This window comes from Balaenoptera borealis (genome assembly GCF_965194805.1).
Source record: "Balaenoptera borealis genome assembly, chromosome: 3".
NCBI lineage: Eukaryota > Metazoa > Chordata > Mammalia > Artiodactyla > Balaenopteridae > Balaenoptera > Balaenoptera borealis.
Window position 1 is genome coordinate 27,718,189 of NC_138866.1, and position 13,311 is coordinate 27,731,499.

A 13,311-nucleotide genomic window follows, 5' to 3' on the forward strand; every position below is an offset into this window, starting at 1 on the left:
ATCAATCACCGAAGACTCATTAAAGCCATATACCCCATCCTGTGTTGATTTCTCAAGTATAAGGCATGACCTCTGCCCTTGTGGGAAAATGGGAGGAATGAGGCTCCAAGAGCAAAACATGAAGACTGCCCAGCCTGCCATGGTTGGGAATTTTCTCTCTTAAAATTCCCACAGCACTGCATGAAATTGCCTCTCCGGGGTGCCTCGGCATTTCCTTCCTTGCTTTATGCAATACCCCTGCCATGGGGCGATTCTGCGATGGCTGATCCCCTTTCTGATACTTCAGTTTTGAAATCTGTGCTCATTTGACTTAGGAATATTTTGCTGCAGTTTCCTTTAACAAAAGGCACATGACCACTATCGCCCCCTCCTCCTTCCCAAAGGGTTCTTTTGGATTTCACGCACCAGTAAATATCCCCAAACATCTTAGGTACCAAAGTACAGTAGCCAGCTTTTCCTTTTGCTAAGTGAGGATGTTAGAAAAACAAACTACCATTTGCCATCACCTTTAATTTTAAAAGAACATTTTAACACCAGAAAAGTAATAAAATAATAATCTCAAAATAAAAAACACTTTTTAAGTGGGGAAAAAATAGCATTACAAGAAACACAGAAAACTGTTTTTATTTTTCTTGTTTCATGGCAGACCAGTAAAAACTGTCCTAAGAATGGTGCCTTTCATAGATAGGAACTTGGAGCCACCATTTGGGGCCATTTGCGGGGTGGCTTTTGGGGGAGTGGAGAGAGAGGAGAGGAGTTTATGCTCCAATCCCATAATGCAGATGCTTGGCTCAGAACAAAACGCTTGAACACTGTAGTGAGGAAATCACTTCCTGCTGAGACTTATGAAGACAACACAGAGGAGGATACAAATGAAGTTGGTGAGAGCTGGCTCTGAAAACCCAGCACTTGGAGGCCCTTTCTTAGCAGACCTGGCCTCTGTGCAGTTTCATAAACGATTGGTCCAGAAAGCTTATCTTCCCAAATGGGTTTATTTCTGCCAACAAGTCTGACTGGTTTGGAAGCCTTTTAGAACTTTTATCAACCACAGTATTACGTGCATATGTAAATGCCAATTTTATAGTTTCCCCCCAAACACCCACTTTCTGTGAGCTATTCATCATACCAGCCAAAGTCTGCCAACCCTTGTCCTCATTGAGGACCTAACCGCCTGGGGGCAAGGGGCTTCCATGATTCTGAGAACCCCCCCACCTGGCAGAGTTTCCTCCACCCAGGGACCAGCCTTGTTGTCTTTGTACGTCCGGCACCCAGTCTGACCGAGAGAGGGTGCTCACTAAATGTTTGCGGGTGTATTGGCGAATAAGGCAGAACCAGAAGTAAGCGAGTCTCAGGAAGACATGGGCTCGGCTTGCAGGATTTGGGGTCTTGGGTTTCTAGAGAGAGAAAGATCTTACTGTTGAAGTCAAGGATGGGCCATCCTTGGGGCCCAGGAGGGGAAGGACAGAAGCTAAACTGGTTTTGAAGGCTGTCTTAAGGGCAGGGACCACCCACGCAGAGGTAGAAGAGACACGGAGACTGGGAGGGGCTGTGTGACCTTCCCCTTGCCCATGCCAGGCTTTGCTGGCAGAGAGGTGTGGATCTGAGGGGCTGGGAGTGATGTAGCATCTGTGGTCCATATGGGAGACCACTCAGGCCCTCCCTTTCTACTCCCTCCCTAAAATAAACCAGGGCTGACACCTGTCCTGGGCAAACCTGCTTCCCCAGTGTTCGCTGGCCCTGGTTTGGCTACAGGGCTGGCCCCAGCAGACCGTGTCTCTGGTGGTGGTGGTGACAGTGGCCTGGCGGGTGGTCAGATGGGGGCTGACTCTGCTTGGGCAGGTGGAGTGGCAGCCAGGTGATAGGCCAAAATCCTGCCAAGGTGGCAGTTTGTGTTTGGGGAAGTGCTCAGGTTTACAATTCTCTCACACAGTCTACTTACCTGGAGGCCTGGGGCTGCCAGGAAGGGATGCCCAAGCACTGAGGAAAATGCTCTAGCCTCAGGATCTAGCTCATGGTTGGAATCCTGCAGCGAGACCTATGATTTCCCCACTCTCCCCTGAGTAAACAGGCTGCCCTTGTTTGACACGATGCCCAATCTACTCATCCTTGCTGTCTCTGGTCAGCATCACCACCTCCAGGAAGCCTTCCCTGACTTTCCCTTCTTACCTCAGCCTGGGTTAGAGACTCTGGCCGACACTTATCACATGACCTATGTCCTGGCTTCCATGTGAAACAGGACACTCCTTGAGAGAGGGCTCCTCTTTACCACAAGCCTCACACCTAGTGAGTGCTCGGTTAATGTTCACTGAATGAATGCAGGAGCTGGTAAACATCCTCCCTCAATCTAAGATTGACTGTATGGGCTTTGGAGAGAGATGGGTTTGAGGGTCTGTGGTCTCCACCACCAGAGCCAACCTGGGATGTGCAGCTTCCCAGGCCAAGGGTGCATTCGGAGGCTGACTTGAAGCCAACAGATCCCTTTTGCTTCATCAACAGCTCCAGGCCAAGGTTTAGAGATGGTTCAGCCCTGCTGGGAGGTGGTGGGGTGGAAAGAGCTTGGGCTTTTCCATCAAACAGACCTGGATTGGATCCTTGATCCACCATTGCCTAGCTGGGTGACCTCAGGCACATCTTTTAACCACTCCGAGCTTCAGAGTCATTATTTGTAAAATGAGAATCATAATCACACTTGCTGTATAGGATTGTTTCAAGCTTAAATGAGACAGTGTATGCAGAGCACAGTTCCTCGCATGTTGTAGCACCGAACAGATAGTAGCTGCCATAATAAAAACAATATTGATTGTGTCATTGTTAGGCATATGCTAGGAGTTAAGGAGGCAAAGAGGTGTAAGGAACAGTCGCTGCACTTGAGGGTGCTGACCATATTAGTTAGGGAGTTGAGACACATACATAACAAAGCCGTCACACTGACGGTGGCCTATAGGGCATGAGTGGTGTGCAAGGTGAGCACTCGTCCTAGTTGTTCAGAGGAGGGAGCAGTTGCTGGAGGTGGGTCATCAGGGATGGCGAGGGGGCCTTGAGGGAACAGTAGGACTTAGGTAAGTGGAGAGGAAAGGGAAACAGCTCCAGGGAGGGGAAGCAGCACACACAAAGGCAGAGAGAAGAGGAAGCCACACCAGCAGGCCAGGTCCCCAGCTGGACAGACAACAAAAAGGGAGCGCTTAAGTATACGTACAGCACAATGTTGGGTGTTCTGCGGGGGGTGCCGGTGTGACGGGTCACTCAGTCCTTGATGGGTTGTCCGACGCTGACAGGCGACCCTCACCCTCTCCCTGTCTCTCCAGCCGTGTGCCAGCCGCCCTGCCAGAACAGGGGCTCCTGCAGCCGGCCCCAGCTCTGCGTGTGCCGCTCCGGCTTCCGCGGAGCCCGCTGTGAAGAGGTCATTCCTGAGGAGGAATTCGACCCCCAGAACTCCAGGCCGGCACCCCGACGCTCAGCCGAGGGGTCTCCCAACCTGCGCAGGAGCAGCGCGGCCAGAGAAAGCACCACAGCCAGGGCGCGGCCACCAGCACCACAGCGGCCGCTGGCCAGGTGAGTGCCCTCCTCAGTGGGGCCTCCGGTCTGGGGGCGCAGCCTCTCTGGAGGGGCTTCTCCCTGCGGCCCGTTTGGTGAAGACCCTGGTGGAGAAGGCCAGAGAGTCCTCCTTTCCCCACTCCTGCTCTCCTCCCCTTCCCCTGAACCCACCAGAGGGGCGGCGAGCAGGGGAGCAGGTACGGGGGGTTGACACAGGCTCGGGCAGGGTGCACAGTGGAGGTGAGAGGGGAAATCTTTACTCTCCAGACCCCGGGAGAGAGCTGAGGAGGGCACATCCCTGGCACCAGGCTCTCTTGTTTCGAATCCTGGTGTTGCCACTTCCTAGGTGGGTGACCTCGGGCAAGTTACTTATCTCTCTGATTCCTCATCAGTAAGTTGGGGAAAATGGTGATAATCATAATCATGGTATTGTAAGGGTTAAGTTAGTTAATATGAGGAAAATGCTTAGAACAGTGCCTGGCACATAGTGAACTCTATAAATGTTTCTCCTCCGCCTCCCCCTTCTCTGCCTGTGGTCCCTGTGATGCAGGAAGGACTCCTCTGCCAGAAAAAGCCCCTTCAGTTCGGTCACCCCCAGTGCTAACCTCTCTCCTCGGAGGGGCAGCTGGAGCATGTAGGGGAAGGGAGAAGATTAAAAAGTGGGAAGGGGTGTGTTCATGGGCAGGATTCCCTGGCCCGCTTGCCAGCCAACCTGGCTAGACATTTCCTAGCTCAGGACAGGAAATCTGAACTTTGTAAACTGGTCCATTTCTGGGGGCTGTGTTTTCCTTTTGGTTTTTCAGGTAGTTTTTCCATTCGCTTCCTACTTAGGAAGTTCTTTCTGAAATGTTTGAACCTTGTCTTGCTGAACTCGGGGGGAAAAAAGGATTTGCCCTCCCAGAGGAAGCTGGGAGAATCAGGGAGAAGAGGCTGACCTCGAGGCCAGGTCCCCAGTGGGGAAAGCTCAGGAGAGAAAGGAAAGGAGCTCAAGGTTGTCCAGCAACTCTGAAGGGGGAGGGGCGATGGGGGCCGGGGCAGACCAGGGTCTTGGTAAGGGGGTTTCCAGGGCCCTGGCCACCCAAACAAGCAGGTGGTTTCCGGGAGCAGCCAGGAGCAGAAAGAACAGAAAGATGAACTTGGGCCAAGGCCTAGGGAGCCCCCAAAGTTAAAACCAGAAGAGCCAAACTCTTTAGCCAAGGCCTTAGGATGCTGGGGCAGAGATGGGGGGGCAGAGCTAAGGGCCAGGTGGACAATGCAGGGGGCAGGGTGAACTGCCTGGAATTGGCTGTGACCAGTTGGGCAGGGCCTGAGCCTTGTTCTCATTGGTCCCGGGTCTGGGTCCAAGGTGGGTGGGCCTGGTGTGAAGGCACTTGGAGGAGCCCCAGAGGTGGCAGCTCCAGGGCCAGCCCCGGGGCAGGGTGGGAGCAGAGTCCTTCCAGCCTGGCTTTCCCCCTGCAAGCTCTTTTTTTGGCTTGTGGGATTCATTCGTTTTATAATGCATTTATCCCCTGTGTGCGTGCACAAGTGAGTGTTGGGGGTGGTTGCTTGGCAGGTCATTCTGTTCCTTGTACCCTTGAGCCAGAACTCTTTTGACATCCCCTGCCCCATCTTCCCAGCCTATCCCGCTTCTATTTTTCAAGGCCCAGTCCTGCTTCCTCCAAAAAGCACCCCCTCCCTCATATCCGCCAGGCTCTGACCCCCTGCAGCGCACACGTGGCACACACATCGCTGAGTCTGCGCCCTGAGTCTGCAATCAGACAGTGTGGCCCGCGCCCTGGAAGGCAGCGCCTCTGTCTCACACTGGATTTCCCCACAGTGCCTCCTGCAGTCCCAGCTTGCAGGAAGTGCTCAATCTGCATTGCTTTCTGTCGCTCGCTCCCAACGGAAGACTTACCTAACCAAGGGCCCATTTGGCCCCGAACCCTCACCCTGCCCTGGAACCAAGGGCACCACCCTCAGTGGTGCTCCGAGTGCGGGAGGACGGGAGGCTCCGTGCTTCCCCAGTGTCACGCTTTTCACTCTGCCTCGGGACAGTCTGTGCATTTGCTCACTGGACCAGGAGCTCCCTGAGAGCAGGGACTACTGTGTCCTCCTCTTTCATGAACGTGTCCCTGGCACCTAATACCGCACCTGGTACCCTGTAGGTGCTCAGTCAACACAAGTTGAGTGAAGAAATGGACGAGGCTCGATGCTGGGCGGGGAGGAGGCTGGGAGGGAAGGAGGACCAGCTCTGTGAGGCTTCAGTCCCCCGGCGAAGGTCTGCTGTGTGCGAGAGGCAGGGGAGGAGGAAGGCCTGGGGTGAGGTCTCCGGCCCACAGCAGGGCTGTCCTTTTTGAGCTTCACAGACTCCCTGGCCAGGGGCTACTGTGATGTTTTTAATGAGCTGCAGCCTCCAGGCCAGCCCAGTCTCTCTCTCTCTCTCTCTCCATGTCTCTCTCTCTCTCTCTCTGCCTTGGCGCCTCAATGCCATGAAATCTGGGAAAGTCCAAGCGGCCCACTGTTGGCCCAGCTGTGTTTTGCTTTGGGAGGCCAAATCCCACTTGCCTGGTGGTGTCAGACATTTCCTGTGAACTTGGCCAGCTTTCCCAAGCAGCCGCTGGACTCTCTCCTGATGGCAACTTGGACAGGCCCTTGGTGTCCAGATAAGGGAGTGACATAAATGCAGAGGGCATTCTTGGCGGGGGCGGGGACGGTGCAAAATGTTCAGGGAGGAGAGACATTCATTGCAGGGACTGGTGATGGCCAGAGGCCATCTTCAGGAGAGCACTAGACAGAGGCCAAGAGACATGTGTCTCAGAAGGAAGACGAGAGGGAGGGGTCAGGAGAGTCTCGGGCAGCAGGCAGCACGCCCTACAGAGAGCCAGACGTGGATTGATGTTGTCCAGCTGCAGCCTGGACTGGCCGCGGGGGCCTGCAGACTCCCTCCGAGCCCGGGGTTCAGACTTCTTCCCCAGGCTGGGCAGACAGCCTACCCCACCTGTGGAGCAAGAGCGAGGCAGCTGGGGAAGGGCCTGGAGAGACTGGGGGAGGAGGTGGTTACGACAGTCGAGGACCAGCAGGCCTTGGAAAACAGTGCTTTACACCCGTGCTTCTCAGACTGAAACAGGCCTGCGAGTCACCTGGGAACGTGTTAACAGGCGGCTTCTGATTTGGCAGGTCTGGGGTGAGCGTCTCTAGCATGGTCTCCGGTGATGCCGATGCTGCTGGCCCGTGGACCACCCCTGGAGGAGTGAGGTTCTGAGCCTGGGCTTTGGATTCAGAGAATCCTGGAGTCCAAGTCTGGATTTACCAGCTGTGTGACATCAGGCAAAACATCCTAACATGTGCAAAATATCCTAACATCTCTGAGTCAATAGTCTCCACCTGGTAGGATTGCAGAGAGGATGAAATGAGACCATTTGAGTAGGACACTTAGTAGGGTGCCTGATATGGGTTAGTGCTCAATACGTGTTAGCCATCAGCAGGCTGGTTCTCTTTGCCATGAGGACTTGTGTGGCAAAAAGCAGACAGAAAACTGGGGTGCCTGTGTGTGTGTGTGTGTGTGTGTGTGTGTGTGTGTGTGTGTGCGCAGACCTGCTCTGGGGAGAAGTTAGAGCCCAGGCCCAGTCTCAGGGGTGGTGTGATCCAGCAGTAGCACCAATAGTGGTTTTTGGCTGGCTTGGCTGTTCCACCAAGACCATCTCACCAGCCCTATGGGGGAGGGGGGGGAGGGAGGTGAAACAACAATTCTCCGAATGGGAGGGACCTCCACTGGGTTTACTCTAGGACTAAGGAGGACCTAGAGGTGGAGCCCCGGGGACATCCTCAGCGGGCTTGATCAGCGCTTGGACAACAAGGGGCCTGGAGGACAGTGTTGCGGTGGACAAGCGGGGCTGGGAGGGAGATGTCTGGGAAGCTGTGGGCCCCATGATCGTGGCTCTTAGCGGGCTGTTCCCTGAGAAGGCAGCTGGCGTCAGCCTTCTTTTTACTGTCCCCGTCGGTCTCTCCCTCTTCTTCTCGATCTCCTCCTCCCTGCACACCCCACAAATTTAGCTGCTTAAAACAATGCACATGTATTATCCCACAGTTCTATAGGTCAAACGTCTGACACGGGGCTCACCAGGCTAAAGTCAAGGTATCAGCAGGGCTGAGTTCCCGGAGGCTCTAGGGAGAATCTGTTTTCTTGCTCATTCAGGTTGTTTGTTGGCAGAATTCACTTCCTTGCAGTTGTAGGACCGAGGGCCTCACTTCCTTGCTGGCTGTCACCTGAGGGCCATCACATCTAGAAGCCACCCACATACCTTGGCTTGTGGCCACCTTCCTCTCTTCAAAGCCAGCAACAGAAGGTGAACTCTTCATGTTTTAACTCTGCCCTCTGCCTCCCTCTTCGGCTGAATCTCTCACTGACTCTTCTGCCTTCTTCCACTTTTAAGGGCCTATATGATTACATGGGCCCCCTGATAACCCAGGACACTCTCCCCTATTTTAAGGTCAGCTAATTAGCAACTGTAATTCCACCTGCAACCTTGATTTCCTTTTGCCATTTATATACATATTCAAAGGCATAATACCGGGGGACAAAGATCATGGGGGTCAGCCACATCCACACACTGCGGCCCACGCCAGCTGGGACCCTCCATCTGCAGTGTAATAGCTCCTCTTATCAAGGGCTTGCCACAAGGGCGGCCCTATATGAATGACCTGGCCCCCAAAACCTTTCTGACATCTCCAACATCAGCTCTCACCACTCGCTCCCCTCATTCACTCTGCTTCTGCCACACTGGACAACTGGTTTTTCCTCAGATATGCTAGAGATGCTCCCACCTCAGGGCCTTTGTACTTGCTGTCCCCCCTCCCTGGAGCCCTGTGTTCCTTTCCTAGGGCTGCCATAACGAATGACCACAAACAGAACGGCTTAAAACAACAGAAATGTATTCTCTCACAGTTCAGGAGGGCAGAGCCCAAAATTAAAGTGTTGGTAGGATTGTTCCTTCTGGAAGCTCCGAGGGAGAATCTGTCCTATGCCTCTGCCCTAGCATTTGATGGCTCCCTGAAATCCTTGGTGTCCCTTGGCTTGTAGCTGCATCACCCTAATCTCTGCCTCTGTCGTCACATATCGTGTGTGTGTGTGTGTTGGGGGGGGTATTCTTTCTATAAGGACACCAGTCATTGGGTTTAGGGTCCACCCTAATCCAGTATAATCTCCTCTAACCCTAACTAATTACATCTGCAAAGACCCTATGTCCAAATAAGTTCATATTCATAGGTTGGCAGTTAGGACTTCAAGAAACCTTCTGGGGGGTCGGGGACCCAATTCAACCTACATTAAACCCTCTTCCCAGATACACACATGGCTTGCTTCCCTCCCCCTCCAGGTCTTCGCTTCTCAGTGGGAACCCCACCTATGCTCACCTGATTTTACACCGCACACCCGCAAACACTCCCTACTCCTATCCAACTATTTTGCTCCATAGCACTAACGTCTTACGAATTTTACTTATGTACTTATTTCTTACCTCAGTAAAACGTCAGGCCCAGGACGACAGGGCTGTAATCTGTTTTCTTTGTCAATGTATCTCCAGCACCTCGAACACGACGGGCCCAGAGTAGAGTGGAGTCAAGCCGGCTGAGGGCAGCTTGGCCCTCTCCCCGCGGTCTCTCCTTTACTCTCACAAGCCCTGCAGTGGGTTCCCAATGTCCCCACTCTGCTGACAAGGCTCCGAGGTGGGAGTGGCCGGCCCCTCGGGGGGCCTTTGTCAGTAGGGAGACGGAGGAAGGGCAGGGGCACTAGTGCAGCTCCCGTCGCAGGCCTGGCCTCGGGGGTGGGCGCCGGGCCACTGGGTGCGGGTGGGTGGCATAGGACTCGCCTCCCCAGCAGGACCCGGCATCGTTCAGCCCCACGTCGTCGCCACTCGGGCCCTCGTGGGCTTCCCAATGTGTGACCTTTAACCTGCTGTGGCGGAGGGTGAGGCCGCAGTTTTCCTGCGGGAGTGCGGCCTCCCCTCACCCCCAGGCCTTGCCAGGCCACCTACAGGGGGTGCGGGGACTCTGCCCCGAGGGGTGGTCTCTGCCAGTCTGCACCGGGAGCCGCCGCAGGGGGGACCCAGGCATCCTTCCTGACAGAAGGGCAAGCCATTTGCCCAGGAGATGGATGACCTAGAATCAAATGAGGTACCTGGGGAGAGGGCAGCAGGTGCAAGGAGGCGACCCCGGCGTGTGTGCCGGGGAAGCGCTGGGCTTTGGAATCAGGCAGCATTTAAACCCTCCGTGTCCTCACAAACTAGTCGTGCAAGTCGCTTCGCCTCACTGAAACTCAGGTTCTCTGAAGTGGGAAAGCTGATGCTCATCTCAGAGGGTGGTTGCGAGAATTCCCTGAAATAACGCACAGAGAGAGGTTAGTGGGGTGTCTGAAAAATGTGAAATGTCTTCCCGTACCTGCCTACTCCCCCATGCCTATGACAAATCAGTGAGATGCCCCGTTTGCCAGAAGGGATTTTCTTCTCCAACCCACAATCTGGGCTTATAGATGGGGAAACTGAGGCAGGATGAAGGTTGGCAGCTAGATGGTGGGCCTGCCCTGGGAACCCAGGAGATCCTGACTCTGGGCCGGTCTGAAGGCTTGCCGGGGTCCTCTGAGCCTTGCTCCAGCTGCGGCCACCTCCCTCCCACTCCCTTCCTCCGCCCTGGGCTCCAGCATGCTGCCACACACCTTTGCTCGCGCCTCTGGGCCACGTAACCCCCTGTAGGCCCTCCCTCCTCCTCATTCCAGTCCCTCGGACCCAAGGCTATTCTCCGATACACCTGGGACCTGATGAGAGACCAACTCATGCTAGCAAATCTTGGAAAAGTCCCTTGTCCTCCCTGGGCCTCAGTTTCTATATTTGTAAATCAGAAGCAACAAGTGGATCTTCTCTGAGGTCGAGAGTTAATGGTCTCAGACTCTGGCCTCCAGCCTGGCCATTTTCCATCCCCGATGGTGGAATGTGCTTACTCCCCCTTTACCCACTTCCAAGGTCATTACAAGGACACGTGATGCCTTTCACCAGGGCAGACCTTAGCTCTCCCTGATGGTAAGCCTCAAGTCCCTTGGCAAGGCTGCAGTGGGGTTAATCAGCCTACATCTTTCATCCTGCGTCACCCCCTTCCTCAGGGCCACCAAGTGGTGCCTCTATGTTGGGTTGACTCAACCCTACAATCCTGACTGAGTCAAGCTTTCAGGACCTCCGGGGGTTGAACGCCTTCCTTCATTTTCTTTTCTTTCTTTTTTTAATCTTGTATTTTTCTGATTTGTTTTTATAACTCTGAGCCCCAAGCTTGCCCCCTGGGGTTTTTCTGGAATTCCCCAACCCTCAGGATCTTCACTATACTATTTTGAAAAGATTTAGCATCAGGATATCCAATTTGGTTTCCAAGCTAGGCCACTAACTAGCCTCGTGACCTTGGGCAAGCCACTTAACTTCACTAAGCCTTAATGTCTCTATTTGTAGAAAGGGAAGAATCATTCTTTCCTCTCTGGGAGGTTTCACCCACTAAAACAATGTGGGTGAAAGATTGCTTTGTGAACTGTAATGTGCCTTGCAAATGCTGGTTATTGCTGTTATTTTGCAGTCCTGACAGGGGCCTGGGATACTTACTTATGCCTTCTGTACATGCCTGGGTCACTTTCAGGAGCAGCTCCTCACTGAGGCCTTCCCTGACCACCTTTGTAAGGTTTTAACCTTAGAATTAGCCTAAGCCACTGACCACAACACTAGGGGATGTGCTTCACATCATAGTCTCTGGGACGGGTACACCGCAGTTGTGCAGTGCACAACCCGTGCCACTGTATGTGGTGACCCTGAATCTGGCTCTTTCCCAGGAGGGAGATGTCTCCTATTTTCCTATCAGTTAATATTATAAACCCCCAACTTGAGGGTGCCCTCATCTGGTTCACTTTTTAATCTCCACAGTGCTTTCTATTTTCCGCTTCCTAACATAACATATAATTTAATTATTACGTTTATTGTGTATTGTCTGTTTTTCCCCAAGTACAGTGTGAGCTGATTTGTTCACTGACATATCCCTAGCTCCTAGAATAGTACTCAATAAATAATGGTAGGCACTCAATAAATAAATAAACAACTATCTACTGAATGAGCATCCCTGTCACCATGTATCCTCTGTTGCTGCCTGGAGCAAAGAAAGCTGGTCTCAGGTCCCTTCCCTTCTGAGCTGACACTCAGCCCATCCCCTGGCATGTTGTTGATCAGGAAGGGGCTGTCCCAATCCTCCCAACAGGTGGGTACCTGCTTACCCTGTGCCCCTTGGTCTCGGGGGTCTGGAGCCAGGCAGGCGGAGAGCAATGCTTCTCTCCTGAGGGTGACTGGAGCACAGCCAGAGCAGGGCTTAGCAGACCCTTAGGAGTTCCAGGAGTCTGTCAGGGGATGCAACAGCTGTAAAGGGGTCTCCTCCCAGTTTCTTCTATCTCTTGGGCCTTAGAAGAGTCCCATGCCTGCTCTTCCCTGGGGCTGCGGGTTTGGAAGAGGGAGGGCTCAAAGGGGAGTAGTCAGAGGGAGTAGTCAGAGGCTCACTCATGGGCCTCCAGCCAGAACAAATGGAAAGGGTTTTGTTTTCCCAAGTCTGAAGTCACAGAAGCCCTGCTGCTGCTTTCTGAAGACAGTAGAAGAGAACTGTGTCTCAGCTGAGAGCTTCCTTCACCACCATGTCCCCCTCCCTGCTGTTTGCAGAGGGTTCTAGAAACATGGCCACTTTAAGGTTTGTGTAGGGTTCCTTGGCACTTAACCCCTGCCAGCCCCACCCATCCCTGCCCAGCAGAGACTGCTTGGAGTCACGGGGTGGGTCTGAAGCATTCCATTTCCACCGAGGAGGAGAAGGAGGCAGGCTGTGTGTGCTGGACCTTTCGGTCCCCGGACACACACCAGGAGATGTCTGTCACATTCATAGTCTCTATGACAGGTACTCCAAGAATTGTGCAGTGCACAGCCTGTGCAGCTGTATGTGGTGACCCTGGACCTGGCTTCTTCGCAAGAGGGAAATGTCTCCCATTTCCCCCGCAAAGCATGTTGCTTCAGGCAGTCCTCTCCAGCTGGGTTTGGCTGCTGAGGCCCCTCCTAGGTTTCTCCGAAAGGGACGTGGACCTCTGGACTTTGTAGAGCATTAACATGCACCTCTCCAAACCACACAAATACCTGAGGCCCTCGGAGCTCAGGGCCACAGCTGGCCTTAGGGTACTTGTGTGTGAAAACAAAAAGACACAGGTTCTGGGTGGATGCAGTCTTGCAATGCTTTTGCTTTTGCTCTAGGCCGAGAGTGCCTGACAAAGGCTGTGAGGAGGGAGGGGCCGGTGTGCCGTCTCTCCAAGCAGCGGAGCCTGCAAGCCTCTTCCTTCCACCATGCTTGGCCCAGGGCAGACACTTCTGGGTCGATGAAGAGGCCAAGCTCAGGCCTCTTCATGCTCAAGGGAGAAGGGGGCCCAGGGCCTTCTAACACCTCTCCACTCCCCACGCAGGGCAAGTGGGCAGATTCCAGGGAAATGGTGTCTGCTTGCTACATACTTCTCTTCTCTTCTTCCCTCTCGTATTGAAGCTTGAAAGTGGACATCTGGCCTGAGGTGGCCCCGAAATCTCTGATGAAGACTGCCTGACTCCCTTTTCTAAGATCATCCCAGAACTGAGGATTCTCAGGACCCTCCCTAGGTTGGGTTCCAGAGAGGGCCTCCCTCCCAGCCCAGGCCTGGCCCCAGCCCTCTACAGATCTCTGAGATGAGAGCTGTTCACCTCCTATTTGCCCAGAGCCGGC

General features: G+C 53.8%; 1 protein-coding gene across 7 annotated transcripts in view; it reads left to right on the forward strand.

Annotated features, from left to right (window-relative positions):
• LTBP2 (latent transforming growth factor beta binding protein 2) overlaps window positions 1–13,311 on the forward strand; it is a 100,090-nt gene that overhangs the window by 16,816 nt on the left and 69,963 nt on the right. For all 7 annotated transcript variants that reach the window (XM_082383843.1, XM_082383837.1, XM_082383838.1 and 4 more), the window contains exon 3: window positions 3,306–3,552. In XM_082383843.1, coding sequence (XP_082239969.1) covers window positions 3,306–3,552 — 247 coding nt within the window. The remainder of the gene's footprint in view (window positions 1–3,305; window positions 3,553–13,311) is intronic.